The 24,330-nt window shown below is 41.3% G+C and overlaps 1 protein-coding gene across 3 annotated transcripts in view; it reads right to left on the bottom strand.

Annotated features, from left to right (window-relative positions):
* Positions 1–24,330, bottom strand: part of WDPCP (WD repeat containing planar cell polarity effector) — a 483,012-nt gene that overhangs the window by 298,808 nt on the left and 159,874 nt on the right. For all 3 annotated transcript variants that reach the window (XM_033938784.1, XM_033938782.1, XM_033938783.1), the window contains one exon: positions 7,934–8,048. In XM_033938784.1, the coding sequence (XP_033794675.1) occupies positions 7,934–8,048 (115 nt within the window). The remainder of the gene's footprint in view (positions 1–7,933; positions 8,049–24,330) is intronic.

A 24,330-nucleotide genomic window follows, 5' to 3' on the forward strand; every position in this document is an offset into this window, starting at 1 on the left:
AAACTCGTGACCCATGGGCCGCATGCGGACCCCCAGGTACTATTCTGCAGCCTGTGGTCTGGCTAGCTCCCTTGCTGAAGTTATTCTTCAGTTCAAAGACGCGGGTGGCGGCTCCTTGTGCATCCGGGCCTGTGTCGGAAGCCTCTATGAAGGCTGGCTCCCTTGCCGAAGTTATTTTTCAGTTCAAAACCACAGCTGCGACTCTCACGAGCTGCACCTGCGTCGGAAGCCTCTCTGATGTCAGAACGTCAGAGAGAAGGCTTCCGATGTAGGTGCGGCTCGTGAGAAGCTGGCACCCGCAGCTTTGACCTGAAAGATGACTTTGGCAAGGGAGCCGGCCAGAAATGAGGAAGAGAAATGCTGCTGCCCTGCTGCACAGGGAAGGGGGGGAATTCTGCTGCTGTTGCTGCTGCTGCACAGGGAAGTGGAGGAGGGAGGGAAATGATGCTGCACAGGCAAGTGGAGGGGGAGGGAAATGCTAGTACTGATGCACAGGGAAGTGAAGGGGGAGGGAAATGCTGCTGCTGCACAGAGAAGTGGAGGGGGAGGGAATGCTGCTTCTACTGCACAGGGAAGTTGAGGGGAGAAAATGCTGCTGCTGCACAGGGAAGTGGAGGGAAATGCTGCTGCACAGAGAAGGGTGGGAGGGAAATGCTGCTGCTGCTCAGGGAAGGGTGGGAGGGAAATGCTGCTGCTGCACAGGGAAGTGGGGGAGGGGGTGAGATGGAAATGCTGCTGCTGCACAGGGAAGGGGGGAGGGAAAGGGGAAGAGAAATGCTGATGCTGCACCCAATTGGGGAGAGAGAGGGAAGGAGGGAGAAGGAAGACAAGGGAGAGGAGAGGAGAGGAACGAGAGATGCCAAGTCCATGGGAGGAGATACCAGACCATGGAGGGGGAAGGAAAAATGCAAGGCATGGGATGAGGGAAGGAGACAGATGCCAGACCAGGGGAAAGGAATGAAGGAGGGAGGGATAGAAAGGAAGGCGAGAGATGTCAGACCATGGAAATAAGGAGGGAAGGAGAGAAAGATTGGAAGGGAAGATATGGAAAAGTAGATTTTGAGAAGAAAGCAGAAGAATGGAAAAATTGAATGTTAAGTTAATGCCAAAGATGGATGTAAGGCAGAAAGTGAAGACGGAGAGAATGGACAAGAAGGCCCTGGAAACATAGTTAAAAGCACAGAAAATAAAGTCACCAGACAACAAAGGTAGGGAAATGATTTTATTTATAATATAGTGATTGAAATGTGTCAGTTTTGAGAAAGGAAAGATGCTAAACTTTAACTGTGAGGGCCACAGAAAAAATAGGGTACTTGGAGGGCCGCAGAAAAAAAAAAGTTAATGACTTATTAAAAAATGACAATTTTGCATGAGATAAAACTCTTTATAGTTTATAAATCTTTCCTTTAACAGTTAAAGGGAAGATTTATAAACTATAAAGAGTTTTACCTCATGCAAAATTGTCATTTTTTAATAAGACATTAACTATTTTTTCTGCGGCCCTCTAAGTATCTTCAAATACAAAATGTGGCCCTGCAAAGGGATTGAGTTTGAGACCAATGTTCTATACTGTATGCTTATGGAGAACAGTGGCCCTATCCACCCATAAAGAATATGGTCAAATATCTGTCAGTTCCAAAGAGTCAAACATTACCATCAATGGGCCTGCCAACTGCTTCTCAAACAGCCATCCAAACCAGGCATTTTTCCAACTTGCAGGGATTTAATAGCACACAGATTTTCCAAGATAGATATGGGTTCATTTTTTTAGATACGAGATTGGTATCTTCCCCTTCTCGTTTAGACTGCAGAAGAGTAGCCATAAATTCAGTATCCCCTACAGGGCCTGTATTGCTTTATAAAAAATCACACAAACTAATCCCATATTTAGTGGCATAGTAAGTGGAGGGTGGGCACCAGCACCCCTCCTGCTCTCCACTCTCTCTGTCTCTTCTCACTCCTCCCCTTCCCCCATACCTCTGGTTGTTTATTGCCGCAAGCAACAACTTCAACGTGTTCCTCGCAACCGCATAAGCTCTCCCGCTGACATCACTTCCGGGTGCCGTGCACAGGAAGTGACGTCAGAGGGAGTGCCGCTGGGGTCATGAGGAGCATGTCGGAATTGTTACTCATGTCGGTGAACAACTAGAGGTACGTGGAAGGGAAGGGGGCATGCACGCACGACAGGGGGGAATTGGGGAAGGAGCGTGGGGAGGCGGAGATGAGGATGGGGGGAGGGGCACCTCGCACTCTCGCTACACCACTGGATATTCCTATAGAAATCATTATCCTGCATATCTCTAATTTTCAAAATAAAATTTCTAGCCTACTTTATGTCCTTGTTCCAAACTGTCTGTCCTCCACAAAGACTCTCCTCCATGTCCTGTTTTATTTTCTTTTTATACACTGCCATAGGTATCAATTTTCTTCTTAACACAGATTTCAGTAGAGGAGAAAGGTACAGTAAGAGAGACCACCCCAACACACTCTTAAAAAACTAGCATATTGATAGCATATTAGTTAACAGATATATATATATATATATATATATATATATATATATATATATATATATATATATATATATATATATATAAATGTCGCTGCAGAATTACTTTCACCAACAAATATCTCCCTGCTTTGACCCTTATGAACCTATGCACTCAGCATGCCCAGTACTGAACAAAGATGATTCCCACAGACTGATCTTTCTTTCTTCCCTGTTAGATACAAAATAGGCTTCCCCAACAAATGGGTTTCCTAAAAAAATAAAATCCACTCCCATCCTCAAGCGCTTGAGTCTTATTGCCTCTTCTGGAACATATTCAGGCCCCTGACATTCATTAAGATTAGATTTAATCTCACCCATCCTCCACTTAAGTCATATTCACTCTCCGAACACCTCTACAGCAGTCCTGAAGCAGCCAGACACTGTTTATATACAAATGTTTTATTTACTTTAAATATCTTTGTCTGTTTCTCTATCCTGTCATATTAAATGGTGTCCCTTTCTAACCTGAAATATTATTTTGTGTAAACCACCCAGTCATGCTGGCAGGAAGGGCAGTACATTATATACAATACACTTTACCATGTCACTGTGATGCCACTGTGTGCCAGCCAAAAGGAGATACCAGCACGCCAAAGATGGGAGAAATCAAGGTGTTTGTAAGGCAGGGTGGAGCTTAGGCGGAGAGAAGGAATTTGAGGACAAGGGAAGGAAAGCGAAATAAAAGATATAGGGGATATAAAATTTAACACCCCCATCAGAGGAACTGGGGAAAAGAAGTGGGAACAAGGAGAACATGTGGGGTTTGAGTGTAGAAAAGTTATATTGGGGCCACTGGGTCCTGTTTTTTTGTTCAGGCAGACAGACAAGGGTGACCCGGTCGACATTGTATATTTGGATTTTCAGAAGGCGTTCGACAAGGTTCCACATGAACGACTACTTCAAAAAATTGCAAGCCATGGAATCGAGGATGAAATACTCATGTGGATTAAAAACTGGCTGGTGGATAGGAAACAGAGAGTGAGGGGTAAATGAAAAATACTCGAACCAGAAAAACATCACCAGTGGAGTGCCGCAGGGTTTGGTGCCTGGACCCGAGCTCTTCAACATATTTATAAACGATCTGAAATTGGAACAACATCCAATACTACTTAGACCATCACAAATCTGTCATTCTTTTTTCTTTAGACATTTCTGCCGCCTTCGACACTATAGATCATGATCTGCTCTTAACCAGACTTGAAGAAATAGGAATAAATGAGAGAGTTCTTTCTTGGTTTACTTCTTATCTTGCTAACCGCACTTCTTCTGTCAGATTTAATAATGAAGAATCCACATCTTACTCTTCCTCATTTGGAATCCCTCAAGGATCTATTCTGTCCCCTCTATTGTTTAACATTTTTCTTTCACCATTACTAGGGATATGTCAGTCCATAGGTTTCATTTCGTTTTCCTACGCTGACGACATTCAACTCATTCACCCTTTGGACCCGGAAAATAACATTGAAATTACATCTATTAACCATAAATTGGAAAAAATACAAAATTGGCTCAATTCAAACAAATTAGCGTTAAATATTAATAAGACTAAATCAATGTTATTCAATTGGAAAAAAGACATAATACTGTCAAAACCGTTCACCCTTAATAACATTCCACTCAACCTGGTCTCCTCTGTAAAAATTCTCGGCGTAGTAATAGATGATAAATTGATCTATCACGAACACATCTCTCTTACCGTTAAAAACTGTTTCTTTAAATTACGACAGATCCGCTCAATCACCAAATTTCTTAGTTCAACTTCAATAAAGATACTTATTCACTCCTTAGTAATATCAAAAATCGACTACTGCAATGCTCTTCTTCTTAATATTACCCAGAAAGAAAAAAGGAGATTGCAGTTAATACAAAATACGGCCATTAAATTAATATATAACGTGAAAAAATATGACCATGTTTCACCGTTACTAAAAGACTCCCACTGGCTACCAATCGGCCATAGGATTATTTTCAAAATAATGTTACTTATTTTCAAAACATTAGCATCCAATGAACCCCAATTTATTTCTAGATCTTTAATCCCACACAACACCCAACGTCCACTCCGATCATCTGATCAAAATCTGCTTTCAGTACCCTCTTTGAAAATCATAGGAACAAGGAGATCAGACATGTTCACAGTGATGGGACCACAATGGTGGAACGCCCTCTCTCAATATATTAGAACTGAAAATGACATCGTAGCATTTAAAAATTTTTTAAAAACTTATTTATTTAATGACGCTTTTAAAATTTGAAACTTTTACATGCTTTAGAGATCCTTCTTAAAATGTGCTTTGGTTTTATAACCCCTTACCTTTTGTTTTTACCTTTTCTACCAAATTTAAGATTGTAACTTTTAATTATTTCCTTCCCACCTCATGTTTGTATTTTATGTAATTATATTGTTAATATGTTAGTTTCTTTGTTTTATTCTCTACTTGGATTATGTACATCGCCTAGCAATTTTAATAGGGGATTCATCAAATGAATAAATAAACTTGAAACTTGAAAACTTGATTAAATTTGCGGATGATACAAAATTATTCAGAGTAGTGAAGACACAGGAGGATTGCGAAGACCTGCAAAGTCACATAAACACGCTTGAGAAATGGGCCACGACATGGCAAATGAGGTTCAACGTGGATAAGTGTAAAGTGATGCATGTCGGTAACAAAAATTTTTTACACGAATACAGGATGTCCAGGACGGTACTTGGAGAGAACCCCCAGGAAAGAGACTTGGGAATACTGGTTGACAAGTCGATGAAGCCATCCGCAAAATGCGCAGGGGCAGTGAAAAGGATGAACAGAATGCTAGGAATGATTAAGAATGGGATCACGAACATATCGGAGAAGGTTATCACGCCGCTGTACGCCATGGTACGCCCTCACCTGGAATACTGCGTCCAGTACTGGTCGCCTTACATGAAAAAGGGTCCAGAGAAGAGTGACTAAAATGGTTAAGGGGCTGGAGGAGTTGCCATACAGCAAGAGATTAGAGAAATTGGACCTCTTCTCCCTTGAAAAGAGGAGACTGAGAGGGGACATGATAGAAATATTCAAGATACTGAAGGGAATAGACTTAGTAGATAAAGACAGGTTGTTCACCCTCTCCAAGGTATGGCAAACGAGAGGGCACTCTCTAAAGTTAAAAGGGGATAGATTTCGTATAAACGTAAGGAAGTTCTTCTTCACCCAGAGAGTGGTGGAAAACTAGAACACTCTTCCAGAGGTTGTTATAGGGGAAAACATGTTCCAAGGATTCAAGATAAAGTTAGCTAAGTTCCTGCTGAACCGGAACATACGCAGGTAGGGCTGGTCTCAGTTAGGGCACTGGTCTTTGTCCTAGGGGCCGCCGTGGGAGTGGACTGCTGGGCACAATGGACCACTACTCTGAACCAGCAGCGGCAATTCTTATGTTCTTACGAATGTAAATGTTATGCAATTAGTTATAGAAGCTAATGTTTGTGGGAGTTTAAAAAATATTTATATCACAATGGGGAAGGGCCTCAAATGTACTTGTTTGTCTAAAGACCACCAAAAGCTTAATCCTGACTTATCGGTCGGTATAATATTTTTAGAATTTTCTGAAAGCATTTGATTAAGTCGCTCATGAATGAATTCTTAGGAAATTATAAAGTCATGGAATAGTAGGCAATGTCCTAATACGGATTGGTAAATGTTTAAAAGATAAGCAACATAAGAACATAAGAATAGCCATCTTGGGACAGACCAATGGTCTGTGCAAAGTGCCGGATTCAATTCTGGCCATAAGAACATAAGTGTTGCCATACTGGGACAAAGCAAAGGTCCATCAAGCTCAGTATCCTGTTTCCAACAGTGGCCAAACCCTAGTCACAAATCAAAACACAAGTAAAATAGAATTTATGCTGCTTATCCTAGGAATAAACCAATGTCGGTGTGTTTTGTTTTCAGGTTTCTTTATTATTGGGGGGGGTTTCACCATTGGTTCTGTCTTGGATCTCCTTCTTTTGGGAAGTACAAAAGAAGTTTGCCTGCAGATGTTTTATCCATTTTTTTTTTTTATTCCTATTGATGTTACATTTACTTTCTTTATTTTCTGTCAAGCTGTACTTGAAAATTATATTTTAAAAATTGCTCAAAGAAAAACTATTTATGAGCTCATAATGAAGAACTTTCAGTAACTATTTACACAACAGAATACACTTTTTTCTTTCACTGAACAGACATACTATAGTTGTTCTGACTTCATGGTATAGTTCTAAAACACGTTTTTCCTAGACCTGTACTTTATAGACAGATTTTAAATTTTGTGCACTTTTCCAGTGGGTTTATCCAAAGTTCCTATCTTTGAACCTTCAACATGTTTAATGATGAAGAGACTTAAGGCTCCTTTTACAAAAGTGCGTTAGGGCCTTAACGTGCGGAATAGTGCGCACTAAAATGCCGCGCACACTAGCCGCTACCTCCTCCTCTTGAGCAGACGGTAGTTTTTCGGGTAGCGGGCGCTAATCCGGTGCGTGTGCTAAAAATGCTAGCGCACCTTTGTAAAAGGAGCCCTTAAGGGTCCTTTGACAAATCAGCACTAAAAAATGGCCTTAATGTGCCCTTATGTAGTAAGTCTTTCCCATTTGCTAAGGCCAGTTTTAGTACATCAGTAAAATGGCTGATTTTTTAAATTTTGTATTCATGGCCATGCGCTAATGTTACCAATAATACATGGTCATTAAAAAAGATTAGTATATGAGCCCTTAGTGCCATCTATTTTGTAGGCACTATGGGCTCAATCGCTAATCGGCTGCGCTGATTACCATAGACAACCCCACTCTCTGCTCCCACATATGCCCCCTTCTGGAATAGAAATAAAAAACATTTTTTAGCACATGGTATGCATGCGAACACACCTCACGATATGTCCTTTTAAGTTGTGATAAGAATGAACTGGTGCTTACTGCAGCTTGAAAAAAGGACCCCTTAACGATGCTTAATGATGAACATTTCTAAGACATGGTTGCTACGAGCACTTAACACATAACAGAATTTTCAGAAACATTTGAAAAGCAATGTCTCTATTAGCAATTGTCTTCTAATAGTTCTATTCAGAAGTGCAAAGAAGTATAATACAATACATATTTATAATCTTTGAAATAAAATAAAAGCAAAAAATGAAATCCTGTAAAAGTGTTCAAATGATGCACTCACAATCTGAAGAGACTAAAATCCTTGATATTAAATATTAGTCTAAAATTGTTCTTGGTTTCAAGGGTTGTAACTATGGCATTATATGCAATTACTTGTACTTTTAAGTCCCTAATGGGAATAATTAGTCTACCTGTTGATAAACCATTTCCCCTGTGCTACTGTTAATGTTGGCAATTGATTTGCACATGGGTGTAATTACCATCGCTGATGCTGTCAGAAATGAGCTTTCCCATCAGAGTCTTGTCAATCACCACTTTCTCCAGATGAGGCCCAGAAAGGCTTAAAGACACGAGTACACCTGAACCATAGAGGAGCTACAATAAAATAATCAAAAGAAAAACAAGACGTCAATAGTCAGCAAGCTGAAAGTTTCTACTGCAAATAGCATGCTCATTCCGTAAGGAAGTCCAGTGTAACAAAATTACATGTGAATCTTAGTTAAACAAACAATGGGCGACAATGAATGAAAAAGCAGACCTATTTAAATCAAGGACAACTGATTTCTCACTTGTAAAAAGGGGATCAAAAAATGCTGGTGGGGGTGGGGGGTAGTTCAATAATTTTTATTTATTTATAATAAAACAGACACAATAAGTATTCAGAGTACACAATATCTTAATAATACATATATATGGTATTGAAATTAATATCCAGACAGAATACGTCATAAATGAACCATAAGAGTAATTAAAAAAAAAAAAAAAAAGGGCAGATAAGCTGCTAAGATAAAAAAATACAATAGAAAAAGCAGCATGGATGTACATCATGAACTACAATAAGACAGAACCTCAGGGTGGTTCAGGGTGGATACTTGCAGTTGCGGACACTTTATATAGTAAAATCAATGCTCCTTCCATATGATTTCCATTCAGTGGTTCAGGCACTGATTGTGACTCGCTTTACTTGGGATTAGCGAAGGTTAAATGTAAAGCAATTGATGAACTCTTTGGCGAGATTGATTTTAGGTATTTCAAGCCGTTGTTAAAGAAATTGCACTGGTTTCCGGTGGCTCAAAGGGTTTGCTTTAAGATGCTATCAGTAGTACATCAGAGTTTGTATGGATTTGTGCCAGTGAATTATCAGAATATGTGGGAGGTGTATCAGCCAAAGAGGGCGTTAAGGTCAAAAGGTACTATGAGACAGACCTCTTTTAAGAAAATGTTGTTCAGTATGTTAAATTTAGAACAGCAATGATGTCCATGGCGGGAGTGAAACTATGGAACCACCTCCCTGGCATCCTGAGGACCTGTTCTGACCAGTTAAAGTTCAGGAAAATGTTAATGACCAAATTATATGTTGAGGCCTTCTTCTGAACCTGTGTTGTAAAGTTAGCCAGGATATCTTGAATTGTGAGCATGAAGATTTAATTTAGTGCAGATTGGTAATATATTATTTCTCTAATTTTTGAGGGGTTATGTTAATATGTGATTGTACTGTAACTGAAAATGTTTTTATGTATCCTGCCTTGTACTATTGTGAATGTTTTACTGTTAACCGCTTAGGAATAGGAGGTCTAGAAATTTTAGAAATAAAATAAATAAATAAATGTTAATTTGTTAATGATTAATGTTAATGTTTTCGGGCACACAATTATATTCAATAAGAGGATTCCATATTTTCCTACATGACTTCAATGCACTCAACTTCTCAGCAGCAATCCGTTCATATTCAGCAGTGACACATGCTTGTGATGAGGAGCACTGAGAAGGAGAAGGAAAAGGAAGAGGGGAGTTGAGGGGGGCATGCCGGAGATGAGGAAGTAACACAGGAGGAAAGTGTGCATGCTGGAGGTACTGTGGAAGGGGAAGGAGGGGTGTGCCATGAGTGAGGTGGGGAGGAGTGTATGTATACATGCAGGGAAGGAGGGACAAAAGAGAGAGATGCTTGTGTGCAGGGAGGAGTGGGGGAGATAGTGAAGTGTTATTGGGGGAGATGCACAAAAAGAGCTATGGTCTGAAATTTGGCAGCTAAAATATAATGCTAAGAAATGCAAGATCATGCATTTAAACTGCAAAAACCTGAGGGAACGGTACAGATTAGGGAATGAAGAACTTATATGCATGACAGAAGAGCGGGACTTGGGTATGATTGTATGTGATGAAATTAAGGTGGCCAAATAGGTTGAAAAGTTGAGGGCAAAAGCTAGAAGGATGCTAGGTTGCATAGGGAGAGGTATGGCCAGCAGGAAAAAGGAGGTATTGATGCCCCTGTATAAGACTTTGGTGAGACCTCATTTAGAATATTGTGTATAATTCTGGAGGACGCACCTTCAAAAAGATATAAAAAGGATGGAGTTGGTCTAGAGGAAGGCTACTAAAATGGTATGTGGTCTTCATCATAAGGCGTTTGGGGGCAGACTTAAAGAATTCAATCTGTATACTTTGGAGAAAAGGTGGGCGAGGGGAGATATGATAGAGACGTTTAAATACCTACGTAATGTAAGTGGGGGTGAGTCGAGTCTCTTTCATTTGAAAAGAAACTCTGCAATGAGAGGGCATAGGATGAAGTTAAGAGTTGATAGGCTCCAGAGTAATTTGAGGAAATACTTTTTTACAGAAAGAGTAGTAGATGCAAGGAACAGTTTCCCATAAGAGGTGGTGGAGAGACTGTGTCTGAATTCAAAAGGGCCTGGGATAGGCACGTGGGATCTCTCAGAGAAAGAGATAATGGTTACTACGGATAGGCAGACTAGATGGGCCCTTTGCCTTTATCTGCCATCATGTTTCTATGTAAGAGAATATGCAGAGGGGACGGGTTTGAGAGAGAGCTTTGGTATTGTGAATGCTGAGGAGTTTGAGAGAGCTATGGTGGGGGTGTGGACCTGGAAGGTAAGGATTGAGAGAGAGCTATAGTGGGATGTTTGAATGGGAGGGATAATTTTAAGATAGAGAAATGGGAATGTGTGGGGAAGGGGTTCTGTGAGAGAGCTATGGGAGAGTATATGTGAGTGGTAGGAGAAAAAAATTATGAGAGAGACCTCAGTAAGAATGCTGGGGAGGAGTGAGAAAGAACTATGAATATCTTTCTGAGAAGGGAAAGAGTTTGAGAAAGTGTCACACGGATGTGTATGCCTAGGTGTGTGTGTGGGGGGGGGAGGTAGTTGTATTGAAAGAAGAATAGAGAGAACTAGGGATTCTTGCTGGGGGATAGAAAAAGGGAAAGTTGAGAGTGCCTATCCTGAAGAAGGGACAGAGAAAACTGGGGAATGATCCTGCCAGGGACCAGAGAAGAGAAGGGAGAGTGGCCTGGAGAATGGAAAAGCTATACTTTTATGTAGAACTATTACGCAGAAAAATTACACATAAAGAATGCAGAATTTTATAAAATTTTAAAAAATTTGCACATAAATTTTCAAACGTTTGTACAGATTTTCAAAATATATTTGCACAGAATTCCCCAAGGAGAAATGCTTTTGGAACCAAAATCTACGTTAAACTTTGAAAGATGTATGCAGTCAAACCCTTGTAGGGGAGCATGAAAATGACCGCAGAGATTTGTTACTACATCAAATGGAGAATCTTGAAACTGAACTCCTTAAGGTTGTTATTCACTTATGTGGTCAGCAGTGGCAAATGCAAGAGTGCTTTTATTAAAAAAAAAAAAAAAAATCATCAATGTTATCTGTACAAATAAGGAAAGGTATTTGGGGCATTCTGCAGGCGGTGCCACTTAAGCTGTATAACATAAGTCTTGAGTCATGATATTCAGCTGCTAAATGTATACATTTAAGTGGCCCACAAAAACAGCAGGCATAACTTTAGAGTTATACAAGGATGTCAGCAGAGCTAACTAAACAAATAGCATTAATAAATATCCATATGATTGGAAAAATATTTAAGTTAGACACTTCAAGTTACACGTCCGCTGCATGGCTGAATATTGATTTCTTTGGGAGTAGCCAGAAGGAAAACACTGTAATGTGGAGATACTGAATTGAATTTGCCAGTTTGTATCCATGCAACAGCTGTGAAGGACAGGAATCGGAGGCTCTGCTGGAGGAAAAGTAGCCCAATTCCAAGGGCAGGATGCACAAAGCTCTGGCAACCCAGTGGAAAACACCGGGTTGGGAGCGATTTTCTTTTGCCGTGCTATAATCTGCACAAATAGCAAGCAAATTATATGGATGCTATTTGTGCTAAGTACTGTGGTGAAAGGGAAGGGAAATAGGACTCATATACTGCCTTTTTGTGGTTACATATTCAAAGCGGTTTACATATATACAGGTATTTATTTTGTACCTGGGGCAATGAAGGATTGAGTGACTTGCCCAGGGTCACATGGAGCAGTGCTGGGATTTGATCCTACAACATCTGGGTGCAAAGGCAGCGGCTCTACCACTAGGCCACTCCTCACCTGTACCTGGTGCCTGCACACAAAAGCTTAGAAGTAAGTACAGCTCTTATGACCAGGTCCAGTACAGTTCCTGTGATTGCCACAACTTTTGATCAAGATTATTGGGGTTTGAGTTTCACATGCAATTTGGATGCAGCTGTTGTGCTTGTTTTATGTGTTGTGTGTGTCCCGCGCCTATGGTCAGAGGGCAGCTATTAGGCACAGGACACACATACACATAAAACAAGCACAAACAGCTATCAGCTGCTCCAGGCCTGCCAAATAATTTTGCACAGGAAGAGGTGGATGTTCCCCGCTGTGCACTACAACAGTGCATCGAGGCGGAGGAAGATATCTTCTTTTTCAAGGGTCCCACGACAACAAGAGGGCATCCGTTGAAAATCAGGGGCGGGAAACTACGAGGTGACACCAGGAAATTCTTTTTCACTGAAAGAGTGGTTGATCGCTGGAATAGTCTTCCACTACAGGTGATTGAGGCCAGCAGCGTGCCTGATTTTAAGGCCAAATGGGATCGGCACATGGGATCTATTCACAGGGCAAAGGTAGGGGAGGGACATTAAGGTGGGCAGACTAGATGGGCCGTGGGCCTTTATCTGCCGTCTATTTCTATGTTTCTATGCTCCTCAACCAGTGGTCCATGGACCAGTGCCGGTCCACAGAAATTTCCTGCCGGTCCACAGGGCCAGCATGTGAATCAGGCCCAAAACAGTGTTCTTCAACCACCGGTCCATGGTGCGATCGATGCGGCGTTACCTTCGAGCCAGCTCCCTCTTCCTAACTGATTCAGTGCAGAAAGCCACGGGCAGTGGCTCCTACGGGCGTCCTGCGCCTGAACCGGAAGTCTTCCCTCTGACATTGCAACGTCAGAGGGAAGGCTTCCAGATGAGGCACGGGACATGCAATTAGTACTATTATGGGGCGGGGTCTGGGGTGGAGATTAGGTAGAGATGGGTGGGGTCTGGCCCACGACTTAGCCCCATGTTTTTCAACCGCTGGTCCACAGACCAATGCCGGTCCACAGAATAATTCTTTTATTTCTGCCGGTCCATAGGTGTAAAAAGGTTGAAAAACACTGCACTACAAGAAGCGTTCATTTTAATAATAATGAGCTCCTTGTAATGCATTTACTTAAGGTTCTCATGGGCTTCTACTGTGATTGGTAAAAGCTCACGAGAACCCTTTTGCTCATCGGAGACCAAGCTACCTTGCAAGGAAGACTGGCTACAACCAGTCATACTTGCAAGGCAAGCTTTGGAGCGTCTCCCACAAAGAGATCAGATTTAGAAAAACTATGAATCTGACCATTTTAGGGATCCTTTTACTAAGCTGTGTTAGGTGCTAAGGCAGCTAAAAATGGAGTAACGCATGCTAAACAATATATTTTTTGAAGGAGCACGTTAGGAGCAGAGAATGGTTATCCCTGTACTAACATCTACATTACCGTATACTAACTGGTTAGTGCAGTGATACTATGTGAGCCCTTAGGACCATATTCTATAAATGAAACTGTACAGTAGGCGCCTATCCAATCCAATCCTTAGTCTTATATACCGGGTCTTATATACTGGGTCTTATATACCGGATGGGACTCAAACCAGTTAACAGTTAGCTCAAAAGTACTTAGGAAAACTACTGGCACCTAACCTAATTTCTTTAATTGGCTTTATTTGGTGAGGTAATCGACTGTGTCATTTAAAACCAATGAAAAACCCATATTAAAAAAATAGGCACCTGAATTGATTCTACAACATAGCGGCTAGCAGTGGCTAAGGTCAAAGTAGGCATATTTAGGGGGTGGAGATTACCTTAGGCACCGCTAGGCCCAATTCTTAAAAAAAAAAAACCAACAAGGTAGTGTTGTGGTGCAGTGGGAAATATTTACAACATTTTACATCAACTTCATTCAGGACATGACACTCTCAATTTCATAAGAATCAGCCGAGTTCTGTGGAAGATACAACAAAAAACATAAGAACATAAAAGTAGCCTTACTAGGTCAGACCAATGGTCCTTCAAGCCCAGTAGCTCATTCTTACGGTGGCCAATCCAGGTCACTAGTACCTGGCCAAAACCCAAGGTGTAGCAATATTCCATGCTACCAATACAGGGCAAGCAGTGGCTTCCCCTGTGTCTTTCTTAATAACAGCCTATGGACTTTTCCTCCAGGAACTTGTCCAAACCTTTTTTAAAACCAGCTATGCTAACCACTCTTACCACAACCTCTGGCAATGCGTTCCAGAGCTTAACTATTCTCTGAGTGGAAAAAAAATTTCCTCCAATTGGTTTTAAAAGTATTTCCGTGTAACTTCATCGAGTGTCCCTTAGTCTTTGTAATTTTTGACGGAGGGAAAAATCGATCCACTTCATCAAAAATTACAAAGACTAGGGGACACTCAAAGTTACAAGGAAATACTTTTACTGTAAAACCAATTGGAGGATTTTTTTCGGTTCTCAGTGTGGTTTTAGCAGTTAGTGTATACAAGCTTGTTAAGTGCTGTTGAGTGTCAGCAGATGGCCCCACACAAGCGCGGAGGGAAGGGAAAGATTGATGGGGTCAGATGGGGTGAATAGAGCGCAGGCTGAGTTTGCTCCTTTGTGCAATGAGGGGGAAGGAGACATAAATTGTGCTTAGTTGTGCATATGACACTGTGCGTGCACGTCTGTGTGTGCACAGATAAAATGATTGAGAGCAACCAAAACAATATAAAATTACCACTCTCTGGATACAATGTTTTTTCAATATTAAAGGTGCCGAGCACCCTATGGCACTCATATAGCTGGCTCCTATGTGTACGTGTGAAAGAAAGAGAGACTGCGAGAGTGTTTGTAAGTGAAAGTGTATGCAAATGGCCATGTGTGTGAAAACATAGCAAGTATGTATTCGGGAGAAAGCACGTGTGTGTGCATGCAACCATGTGCGAGAAAGAGAGAAAATTCCATGACTACATACCCTTAGCCTACTCAACAGTGACTGCAGTTTCATTTTCTTTCTAAGTACAAATTAAGCCCCAGACAAGTGGAAACTATCACTACTACTTATCACTTCTATAGCGCTATAGACATTCCGCAGCTCTGTACATAGTATATGAGATACTTTCTCTGTCCCTAGCAGGCTCACAATCTAAGGAAAGGACAGGGCAAAATAGTTTTGTTGAAGGGTCTAAAGCAAGGGAACCCTGGTGATAAATGAATACTAAATCTTCGCCGATTGTGTTTCATGCAAAAATGGTGCTTTCTCGAGGATAATTGTAGATGCACCTGCATTTACATTTGTGATATGAGCAGCTCAGGTGACGTTATGGTTGACTAAATATCTAGAAATATCAGGTTGTGAGGGTGGGAATATCAATGGGATTTAAATTCATTTGCAATTCTGAATTAAGCATTTTGAATGCCAGTATTATTGGCCAGAAGCACCACTTTGGGCACTTATGTTGCAGGTTCCTCATTATTGGTTTACTGGTTACAACTCCTTTCTGCATATTCAATTACTGTGAAGAAGAAAAAACAGCATACAAAGCTGATAATGCATTCTTCTCTAGCTGTTGCATTCAATTAGTTAAAGTCTATAAACAATAACTCTCCTATTGACTGATGGCACTGCGTGGAAACCGTCCTGAGCTTTGAGTTAAACTAAGCTTCTTAGAATTTCTGATTTGTTTCTCTTCCCCCAGCCATATTGCTCCTCTGTTGCCTTTTTTTTTTTTTTTATTCTGCCAGAGCCATATCAGCTCATCATTTGCCCTCTTTTTTTCAAGTGCAGAACCTCCTCCCTGTTTAGCTGCCCTTCCCTGCCATTTCAAATCCTGGCTGCAGCCTCATCTCCACCCTCCCCCCCCATCATCTTGGCTACGCCTCCCATCAGAAATGGAGGGATGGCACAGGTGGTAAGTGTACGAACTGCCACAGCAAATCAACCACATTCACCCAGCTGGATCAGCTTCACATTCACAGGGAAGTGAGAAAAGGCAGAAAGATAAGGGCAACATTGGCTCTCTGCCTTGCTAGGCAGCTATTCCAGTTTCCATTTAGACTCTGCCAAGAACTGCTTTGCTGTTGGCACTGGCCCTAATTCACTTAACCTGAGTGCTTCTTCGATTTTCTGCTATGCCTCTCTCAGCGTAGCCATTTCCCTCCTCTTTAACGCTTCTATAGTGTAGCTGGCTTACGACCGTGGCAGAGCTTGGTGTCCATGACTGCTGCCAGCATCACCTTTCGAATTCCAGTAACATGCCATCCTAGGTAAATATCTGATTTTCCCTCAGGCCCTGAGCTGGCCCTGCCACAGTGCCACTTCTATTCAATTAATTCACTTCTTTAAAAGGTGGTAAAATAAATCCTAATAAATAAATAAGCTAGTAAGTGGAGAAGACACAATTTGGAAGCTTATACATGTTAATCTGAAGGTCATTTCACATAATAATGTGTGTCACCAGAGGGAGCATATTTTAGGAGATACTGGAGTTAATATAGAGTCAGCATGGTAAGTGGCTTAAGTTTATAAATATAAAAGAAAAAAGAATATACTGTGTTAACTTTTACTGGACTAACTTCATAGATTTTGATACTTATTTTAGAAACTCTGTTAATGTTTTGGACATCTGAAAACCACCATTTAGAAATCCATATTCCTACGCGCCTGTTCCGTGCAGAGCTGTCAACAAAAATGGCTGCCATGAGTTCCTGCTGTAGTCTCGTGAGCTGGCAGCCATTTTTGCAGGAGCATAGGAAAATCACTCCTGTCCCGCTTCACCACTAAACCACCAGGTAAAGGTGTGGAGAGGTCCAGGAAGGAGATGGGGGTGGGTCAGAGTTGGTCCTAAAGTTATTTGTGATTTTTCCATATTCATGGGTTGGTTCTGCCCCTAACCCCCGTGAATTTGGAGGGGGAAGTGTACTACTGAAAAAAAAAAAATCAATAATTTCACAATCTAATTATAGTTTTGCTTTTTTTATGGGCACTTTTAGTAAGCTGTATTAAGCAGCTAATGTGGCCTTTCAAGTGTAGTAGGCAGCAGGAGCCCATGCTACTGTCTACTCTGCTAAAAAGGGATCCTCTATATTAAAAAAAAAAATCCCACGGGAGCTGCTTAACATGAGAGTGAAAAGGATCAGAGAGCGACAGCTAATGCACAGTTCAGTACCTAACATTTGCTGTCACAACTGCCAACTGTGTTGCTTCATTTACTGCCACCTCAAGAGGGGGTGGTAAGTGCAGCTACACTACCAGCAATCTGGTAGTGAGGTTGTTGAAAAAACGGTGGAAGATCCCATCTCCCTTTGCCTCTCACCAAACATCCATCCCTCCCAAAGACTGTTCTCATCTCCAACACCCCCCGATGACAGTTTCTACCCCATGAACAGACTCTATTCCCCCTCCCCTAATGTAACAAACCTGCCTCTTGACTCGAAGACCCTGACCCTACAAAGCCCTACTTTCCTCCTTCCCCGGGTCATCAGTGATAGTTCAGTGTGGACCAGGCAGTAGTGGTTACCCTCCGCTGCTCCTCAGGTTGGTGCCATCCTTCAGCATGATATCTCTGCCCCCTAGCAGTACTCTCATGATACTACAGTACAATACAACGAAGACTTCTATTCTGCCCCATTTTGGAGGAGAGTGACCAATGCTCCTAGGGACCCACTGAACTGCCACTGATGACCCCAGGTAAGTCCTAGAGTGGGGGCTAGAGGGAGGATAGGGCTCATGAGGGTCTGCATATTCTTGCTAGGGGTTGCGCTTTTTGTATTATAGAGTAGAGTTTGTTGAGGGAAACTGTCATCTAGGAGTGTTGTGTCTGTTGGAGGAAGTAGGAGTGGACTTTGGGGGGCATTGGGGTCTCGAGGGGGTAGGAACTGATCTTGGGAAGTGATAGGGGTGTCGCTGCATTGTTTTTTTGTTATTTATTTATTTACAGAGGGCTTGCTTGTGTCGCACGCAGTGCCTGCTAGATTGGGTGCTCCTTATCCATCTGGCACTACACTTAACGTGGAGCCTGTGCTGCATTAACTAACCTAGTATCTCTCAAACTGTGCGCCACAGCACAGTGATGTGCCCTGAAGAGCTTCCAGGTGTGTCATTAGAGTTTCCAGAATTTTACTTTATTTTAAAAAATTCCCTTCATAAGTACGTATACACTAGAATAGATGACGTGCATCATGTACACAAGAATCTGTCAATGTTATGAATGTCTGTGTGCGTAAGGATACAACCACCCAGACAATCATCATTCTTTGATGTGATTGGTCCTTGAAAACTCACAGCAAGTAATTTTATTTTTATTTTTAAGGAGTAGTTATTCTAACTTGAGCCACAAAGCACTCAAGGCTTTACCATTTGGATCTTCTTATCTTTGCAAACTTAGATTTTAAGCTCTGACAGAAATTACATCGAAAAAAAGAGAACGACTGCAGATGATGGATGATGAAATGCATGTTTGCTTGTCAACTATCGAGCCATGTTTTGAGCTAATTTGCACTCAAAAACAAGCACATCCATCGCATTGATTATTCAATTCTATTCTATCGACTTTAGTTCCATCTTTGTTACAATTAACCATACAAAGCTTAAAGAACTTTAAATAAATATGTAGCGCTCAAATTTTAATTTTTGTTATTCAATTTTATAATTTCATTTATGATTTGGCGCGAAAAACATTTGCTCTGTTTAGTGTGCCAGATTTAAAAATATTTGAAAGACACTGAACTAACCCCTGAGCGGTAAGTGCAGGGCAGATTTAGGTCCCAGCCTATGCATTTACTACGCAGGCTTTGTCTTTTTATCTTTTATTGCAAAGAGCAACAGCAACACAATATATATTCTTCAATGTAACAATGAACTAGAAAACATTCCTGACAATAAGCAAGACTGCTGGCACTGATTGATACTTTTGACTGCTTAACGCCCATTAATTTTTGCATTAAATGTGCAATTAAGTGAAAAAACAATGTGGAGGGACAGTGTTAAAAGAACATCCGAGTCAGAATTGGGAAATCCCACTCATAACATCTCAAAAATCCATCCATCTCACAGCAATTTTCAAACAGGAAAAAGGTTGGGGTCTCCTGTTTGAAAATACACGAGAACATCCAAAATGAACAATCATTTTCAAAAATAAAACATAAAATAAAATATAATCTTATCTAATCTTCTATTTCTGTGTCGCTCATACCTAGGTAGGCTCAAGGCGACTTAAAGAGGGAGGCGAGGAAGGAGAAGGGGGAAGAGGGGTGGGAAAAGAGAAGAGGAGGATAGGAGGGGGTAGGGAGAGGGGTGGAGGGGGGAGAAGAGGATACAGGTGATCAAGTGTAAAATAGTTGAGTTTTCAGTTTCTTCCAGAATATGGTGTAGTTAGGTTCCGTCCTGGTCATTTCAGTAAGGTCATTCCAAGTTTTTACTCCTAGAAAGGTGAGCATGGAGTGGAAAACACGTTTGTATTGCAATCTGATATACAAATAAAATATGATATACAAATTAATTCCCAATTTTTTGAATTGCAGATATCTTTAACATTTAGGTACAGTAGGTATATTGCTGTTTCTTCAGGGCTCACAATTTGAAGGTTAAAAAAGAGAGTTGGAGTGGGATTTAAACCTAAGTCTACCCTTCAGACCTGCTTGCTGCTGTCTTCAAAATGCCCACACTACCTGATATTGGCAGGGAGCCTAGTTTCCCTTTCCAGTGTCACTTTCGGGGCTGAGGGAGAGGGATAATAACCACAGTAGTCAGCAACTCAGTCAGGGAACCTTTTTATATCCAGGACATGACTGAAACAGGTCTAAATAAAAAGTCCTTCTTTTTAGATTTGGATGTTTCTTCCAGTCTGATTGCACAGTGGCAGTCAAAAGGCCTAAGCTGCCTGTAGATACATCTAAAACCTGTTTCGATTATCAGCACTTGGACGACCTGTCTTTTTGATCGTCTAAGTACCGATTTAGGTGGGGGTGTTTTTGTTTCGATTATGAGCCCCATAATGTATAGAATACTCTGTTACATGCGTATCTCCCGCACTTAGGCACACACACCTACACCAGCTCTATGACTGGTATAAGTGCTCATGCCTAACTTATAGTTGTATATTTGGCTATTATGCTGGTATTCTTCAAGGAAAGCAGATGTCTAATGTTTCTTTATAGAGCAGGCTGCCCAGTTATAGCATTGCTACCAACATGTGTATTTTCAACATTTCTGCTGAAAAAGAAACAGAAAGAATGGCATCAGATAAAGACCATAATACCTATTCAGTCTTCCCATCCATACTATCTACTACCTCTGTCTCTCCGTTAGAGATTCTCTGTTTGCCCTACACTTTCTTAAATCCAAAAACAATCTTCATCTCTATCACCTCTGCTGGGAGGCTGTTCTATGCATCCACCTCCTTTTCTGTAAATAATTATTTCCTTAGATTTCTCCTAAGTGTATCACCTTTTGTCTTCACCCTATGACCCTTCATTGCAGAGTAAAGGTTACTAAAAATCTATATAAAGATAAACAGACATTACGTGTTTAACTTTATGAAGTCACTGTGCCACTGAATACTGATTTCATTACACTTAAATCTGGCAGGTTAACAATGGATCAGATATTCACAGGCACTGTATGGTCACCGCTATCTATTGATATTTAGTGGCAATGAATGGCACAGCTTCACACTATCTGGAGAACTCCAACTGCTGTGTCCACAACTGAGATGTTGGGCAGAGAGTTGCTGGGTTTGTGAGCTGAGGCTGGAGGCTGATGCTGGGATTGAAGGCTAAGACTACAGGCGAGGAGAAAGGGGGCTTGAAACTCATACCAGCAGCAGGGTCTGTAAGAAGAAGACTGCAGGCTAATGCTGGGGTTGATAACTGGAAGTAGAGAGCTGGAGTCTGATACTGGGGATTATGAGAAGGGGGCTGGAGGCCAACAAAGAGGCTATGAAAAGAGGGGAGATACTATGAGGGAAGGGCAGCAAGGACATGGGCAAGTGAAGAGAGCAGAGAAGGAGAAAATTAAGGATTCTGCAACCAGCACCGTTGTCACTGACCGCCTTAAAAGTGGCTGCTGATTGCGTGTGAATCATTTGACAGTGCCGGGTACAGAATCGCACCTCCGGCAAAGGTAGGTGCCGAAAATGTAAGCCAGGGTTTTCCAAGCCTACATTTCTGGCGCCTACCTTTGATGCTAACCGTGCCTCCGTATGCACTTTAGGCCCCCCTAACGCCACTTCCGGCATTAGCTAATAGCTAATAGACACATATTGTGGCTAATAGCCACAGTGGGATTAGGTGGCCTATAATGCATATGGAGGTGTAATTCTGGTGCCGACAGACGCCAAGAAACTGTTAAAAAACGGCATTTAAATGGCGCGTTTTACTGAGCTTGGGTATCAGCACCTAAAATCAGCGTCAGTTAGAGAATCCAGGCTTAAATGTAAAGGTAATAGATGTTTAGGAAAGGGGAGAAAGAGGTGTGAGAGCAAATACTGAGAACATGGTGATGCAGGATAGCAGGAATTCTGAGAATCTAGGAATGGGTGAGAGGCAAAAAGAGAAACTCTAAGATTGACGTGATATTAGAAGTTTAAATGGGACACATGGCTTGGATGGGATTATGAGAGAAAAACTCAGGGATTGGCTAAAATGAAAAGGTAGAGACTAAGGTCCCGATGTTCTAAACCTACCATACATTTAACAATCGATGCTAAACCAGTTCTAACCAGTTTAGTGTCAAAGCATTTTACCTATCGATACTCTTAATGACTCACCACGGTCTTTTCAGTGCTTTGAAGCAGCCTCCAACTCTAACTTGCAGCTATGCAAATGTGGTACAATGAGGTCATTAATATTAAAATGAGCACTCCGAGCAATGCCCTAACACCGAGCTTTAACAAACCAAAATTACCGACAGGTATGGAGGTGCTGGTAGTGTGTTAAAAGTGTGTCTTAAGTCATGTGTGTTAAAGGCACATCTCATGTGCGTTTGTGTCAAAGTGAAAACCAGCAAGTCTGGGCTGCAGAATCTAGAAACTGAAATAACAGGATTAATTTTTCATATGGAGGGCCATATAAACATGTCTCAAGCACGTGTATTAAAGGCATGTCTCATGTGCACTCGTTAAAAGCTGCCGATTGCATGATATGGAAGTTCAAAAAGAATGGGGGGTGGGGGGCAACATATACAGTATGTGCCACAGAAGCAGTATAGAAAGCACAGGAAAATCGTGTTTACAACCACGACATGAACGAAAAGGAAAAAGCTCCAGTCTTTTTAAATTGCTTTTGCAACACGAGCACCTTATGGCTATAGACGCATAGGACACACGACTATGATCTGTCCCTACGACATGCTACAATAAGGCACACCTATGATTGACTCGTACGTAACTATGATGAAACTTTTCCTGGCACATGCACACATTTGTGCCTCTACCCTTGAACTATTCAGCGCATGTGTCAGTTGCTTTCACCTATGACTGATCAGATGGGGTTACAGCAAACTGCCGCGAACCTCATTTGCAAGCAAAGTTGTTTGAACACTGATCGTTGTTTTCAAATGGGACAATTTACCAGCACCACAGGATTTTAATGGTGATTTTAGAGCATTTTTGCTATTTTGATTATACTGTTTTATTTGACATGATTTAGTGAAACAGAGGGAGGTCTTGCCTCACCAATTTGCTTGACTTCTTTGAAGGTGTGAATAAACATGTGGATAAAGGTGAGCTGGTTGATGTAATGTATCTAGATTTTCAGAAAGCTTTTCACAAAGTTCCTCATGATGCACATTGGGAAGAATAACTCAAATCACAGTTACCGGATGCTAGGGTTCACTTTGAGGGTTAGCGCCCAAGAAAAGAATTTGGTATTTCATTGTAGACAATACGATGAAACCTTCCGCCCAATGTATGGCAGTAGTGGCCAAAAAAGCAAACAAGATGCTAGAGTAAATAAGATGCTAAGAAATATTTCTTCAGACTGAAGGGGACAGCTAATACGAGGGGGCATTCTGAGAAACTGAAGGGAGATAGGTTCAAAACAAACGCAAGGAAGTTTTTTTTCACCCAGAAGGTCGTGGACACTTGGAATGCATTACCGGAGGAAGTGATCAGGCAGAGTACGGTCCAGGGATTCAAACAGGGATTGGACGGATTCCTGAGGGATAAAGGGATCGTGGGATACTGAAGGAGGAGCTGGGATGTAACACAAGTATAGAAAGTTAACCAGGTAATGAGTAAAAACCAACCAGGTCGTGCATGTGAAAGACCGGAGGGCTAGGGCTTCGATAGGAAGGCAGGACTTAAATGGGAAGCCAAGGTGGCAAGGGAGCCCCTTCTGATGATTCTCACAGGTCGTGACCTGTTTGGGCCGCCGCGGGAGCGGACTGCTGGGCAGGATGGACCTGTGGTCTGACCCGGCGGAGGCACTGCTTATGTTCTTATGTTCTTAAAAAAGGGATGGTTAACAAGACTGTTATAATGCCTCTGTATCGCTCCATGGTGTGACCTCACCTGGAGTATTGCGTTAAATTCTGGTCTCCTTATCTCAAGAAAGACATACTGGCACTAGAAAAAGATATGACTGAAGTCTACAAAATTCTGAGTGGAGTAGAACGGGTACAAGTGGATCGATTTTTCACTCCGTCAAAAACTACAAAGACTAGGGGACACTCAATGAAGTTACAGGGAAATACTATTAAAACCAATAAGTATGCAATGATATGGCAGAAGACACCAGAGCAGATGCAGAGAGCCATTTTTGAATGGAGTGGATTATTTAAAAAAACATTACTGTGGAGGAAGGACTGTATAAAAACTTTGGAGACAGTTTCTTAGCTTTTTAATTGTTGTTTATTTTAGTGGTCTTTGTAAGAGTATAGAAGCATTCCTTCTTTGATAATGTTCAATTTGTAAATTTCAGGTGACATGTGAAACCTTTTTTTAAGATTTTCTCAAAAAGTTTTGAAAAGCAATTGGCCAGGATCATGATGTAATAAGACTAAGTTTTTCTTTTAAATATTCAGTGCGTGTGTAGCGTTAAGAAGCTGTTGTACATTTATGATTAATAAAATAATTATAAAGGAAAAAAAAAAAAAAAAAACAATAGGAAGAAATATTTTTTCACTCAGAGAATAGTTAAGCTCTGGAACGCAATGCCAGAGGTTGTGGTAAGAGCGGATAGCATAGCTGGTTTTAAGATGGATTTGGACAATTTCCTGGAGGAAAAGTCCATTGTTACTGAGAAAGACATGGGGCAAGCCACTGCTTG

Source organism: Geotrypetes seraphini, chromosome 3 (genome assembly GCF_902459505.1).
Source record: "Geotrypetes seraphini chromosome 3, aGeoSer1.1, whole genome shotgun sequence".
In the NCBI taxonomy this organism is placed as follows: domain Eukaryota; kingdom Metazoa; phylum Chordata; class Amphibia; order Gymnophiona; family Dermophiidae; genus Geotrypetes; species Geotrypetes seraphini.